At 42.3% G+C, this 3,153-nt stretch overlaps 1 protein-coding gene across 1 annotated transcript in view; it reads left to right on the top strand.

Annotated features, from left to right (window-relative positions):
• Positions 1-3,153, top strand: part of CFAP70 (cilia and flagella associated protein 70) — a 113,406-nt gene that overhangs the window by 66,422 nt on the left and 43,831 nt on the right. The window contains exon 16 of the mRNA XM_004701413.2: positions 1,112-1,306. Coding sequence (XP_004701470.1) covers positions 1,112-1,306 — 195 coding nt within the window. The remainder of the gene's footprint in view (positions 1-1,111; positions 1,307-3,153) is intronic.

Genomic DNA, 3,153 nt, shown 5'->3' with positions numbered 1-3,153 from the left:
GTGACAAGAGTTGTACTAGCCCCCAAGAAAATGATTTTTTTTAAAAGAAAGAAAGAAAGAAACCACATATTTTCATTCCTGGTTCCACTCATGATCAGTGGCATACAGTGAATTACATCTACACGTTTAATCTGAGTTGAGAAGAAAAGGACAATTTATACATACTAAAGGACTAATGAACACACAGCCTGGTCCAGTTGTGGACTTCTGATCCATAGTCCTGACCTCTCTGCACCCTCTTTTTATTTTTTTAACAGTTTTGTTGGCACTTAATCCTCATATCACACAATTCAATGGTTCAGTCATATCAAGAAGAGTTGTACAATCATTACCACAATCAATTTTAGATTATTTTCTTTCTCCCCACCACCCATGGTTAAATCACTTTTAAAATGTGTTCTGTAATCACCACTAGTTCTAGTGCTCTGTCCCCGCTCCCACATACATCGTTTGCTCCTCTGCCCCTCCCATCCCTATGTGCCACCACACCCCATCCCTACCTCCCCTATAAACCTTTGCATCTCCCCTTATCTCTGTGCATCTACTCCTTCTGTGCTTCACAAACTGGAAAACCCAACAGAAACAATAAAACTCAGAAACAAAATAAAGTAGTAAGAATATAATAATAATAATGCAAAGATAGCAATACAAATAGTGAGTAAGAAAGAAAAGACCATTGTGAATATTTAAAAGGACAGGGAAGAAATTTTTGTCATGGAAATAGCAAGAAATACTTGCACATCAAAGAATTTCAGTTTGGGTCAAAAAGGAGGTCAACATCAAGTTCGATCCAGTATAACACGATTACAATGACCCTTATGTGATAGTAAAACTGTTGGAGACCCTTTCTTTTGGCTCGTGGGGATCTGCCAGGGGCTGAATCAGACTAGATACTCTGCGAATGGGTTTGGGGCCCCCACTGTCCTTCTACAAATCGGGTGTCCGGAATTTAGGCTCTGATACTTTTCCCTTTGCCATATTTGAATTTTGTTATTACCGTGTTTGGATCACACAAGCTGGTGTGCTTCTTCCACGTGGACTTGGTTGACGCCTCGCTTGGATGGCTCTGCAGCCCCTTTAGTGAACCTCCCTCTCCCCCCATCTTTCCTAGGCGGTGAATGACTATCACTTGCAGATTAAGACCATTTCAAGAGACATTCTGAACGAGTACCACAGGCTGTTTGGGAAAGAAGTGGCTAAACTGGGGAGTGAAATGGACAGTGAAACCATGGAGGAGCTGAAGTCTGAGCTCAGCTACGAACTTAACTGCTCTGGAAAATACTTCGCTTTCAAAGAACAACTCAAGGCAACACATTTATTCCATTATTCTTATATTGAGCCCCCAGTTAAACTCCACCCCTCCTGACTGTATCTACCTATATTCCCACCTTTCTTGTTGGTGTAAAGGACCAAGTTCTCTTGACACATCCGGGGCGCTCCACTCCTGCAGAGTCTTAGGGAGGTTCAGTATCTATTCTGAGTATGAGCTTTTAAGAACTGAAGTCTTCACTTGAGGTTAGGCTGCATTGGAGGACAGGTTTCTTGTTGCTCTACTGACTCTGTGACTTATGACCTTTGTATATGAGGATGAATGAGTCTTTCTAGGGAAAATCACTAGCATTCATGAAATATTTACTTATTAGTAATTTATTGAATAATATGGTTAACATTTATTGTCACCACCCAGATAATCTGTCAGATCAGTGGTTTTCAACCTTCCTAATGCCATGACCCTTTAATACAGTTCCTCATGTTATGATGACCCCCCCCAACCATAAAATTATTTTCATTCCTTATTCATAACTGTAATTTTGATACTGTGATGAATTGGGCGACCCCTGTGAAAGGGTTGTTCGACCCTCAAAGGGTTGGTGACCCACAGGTTGAGAACCTGTGTCAGATAGTCACGCTATGATGGCTTGCATGTTGCTATGATGCTGGAAGCTGTGTCAGCTGGTATTTGAAATACCAGGTTCACCGTGATAGGTAGGTTTCAACAGAGCTTCGAGGCTAAGACAGACAAAGAAAAAGTGTGGTGGTATACTTCCACAAATTATCCAATTAAGATCCTGTGGATGAGAGTATTGCCTGATAGAGTGCTGAAAAAATGAGCCCCACCTGAAACACACAGTGGTCACAAAGGTAGGCTTGCATGTGCCACCATTTGAAGATGGCACCGGACCAGGCAACATCTTGTTTTATTGCTCAGGACATCACTGTAAGGAAGAACCAACTTGATGGCAACTAAGAACTAACAACAAACCTTTCTCGATCGAGGGCCTAGGACATGCCTGGCACTTTTTAATGCTTCATATTTTACTAATTTAACCCTCACAATGACCCCACGAGGGAGGTATTTTCTGTTTTTCAGCTGGGGAAATGAGACATAAGGAAGTTAAATAATTTCCCAAGGTCCCAGAGCTAGGAAAAGCCAGCCAGTAATCAGTCTCAGGCAGCATGGCTCCATAGCTTACCCACTACATGGCATTGCCTATCTCAGTGGTTCTCAACCTGTGGGTCGCGACCCCTTGGAGGTCGAATGACCCTTTCACAGGGGTCGCCTAAGATCATAGGAAAATACATATTTCCGATGGTCTTCGGATACAAGACACCACTCCTCTATCTGTCTCCAGGCAGGTCTTCTCACATGCAGATACACCCACATTAGAGTACCCAGCGTGATAGCATCATCACTTCAACCCCATCACATACATCTTGTACAAATGCAGGTGTATGTGACAGGGTTGGCACCAAGATGTACTTATGTGGACCAGTCACACATGTGGAGAGCAGCTACTGTGTAGAAAGCAGCTACTCTGTTACAAGCAGCAACTGTGTTGAAAGTAGCATTATTGGAGGTAAAACGACACTTCATGAATTATCATCACTAAGTAAACATAAAATCATGTGCTGAAAAATCAGCAACTACTGCAAAAACAAAAAAATATCTGTTCCATGGGAACTTAAACTGGATGCTGACCCGTCTTCTTATATTCAGCTGTGGTTGATATGAATACTGCCCCCTTGTGATAGTAACAGGTATGTAAAAAAACAACAACCGGTGAAGAAAGCTGATGGTGCCCGGCTATCAAAAAGTATAGCGTCTGGGGTCTTAAAGGCTTGAAGGTAATCAAGCGGCCATCAAGCTCAGAA

Source organism: Echinops telfairi, unplaced genomic scaffold (genome assembly GCF_000313985.2).
Source record: "Echinops telfairi isolate 266 unplaced genomic scaffold, ASM31398v2 ScPeMD7_70;HRSCAF=299, whole genome shotgun sequence".
Classification (NCBI taxonomy): domain Eukaryota; kingdom Metazoa; phylum Chordata; class Mammalia; order Afrosoricida; family Tenrecidae; genus Echinops; species Echinops telfairi.
The sequence above is the reverse complement of the archived record's forward strand: the minus strand, read 5'-3'. Positions and strand labels throughout refer to the sequence as shown.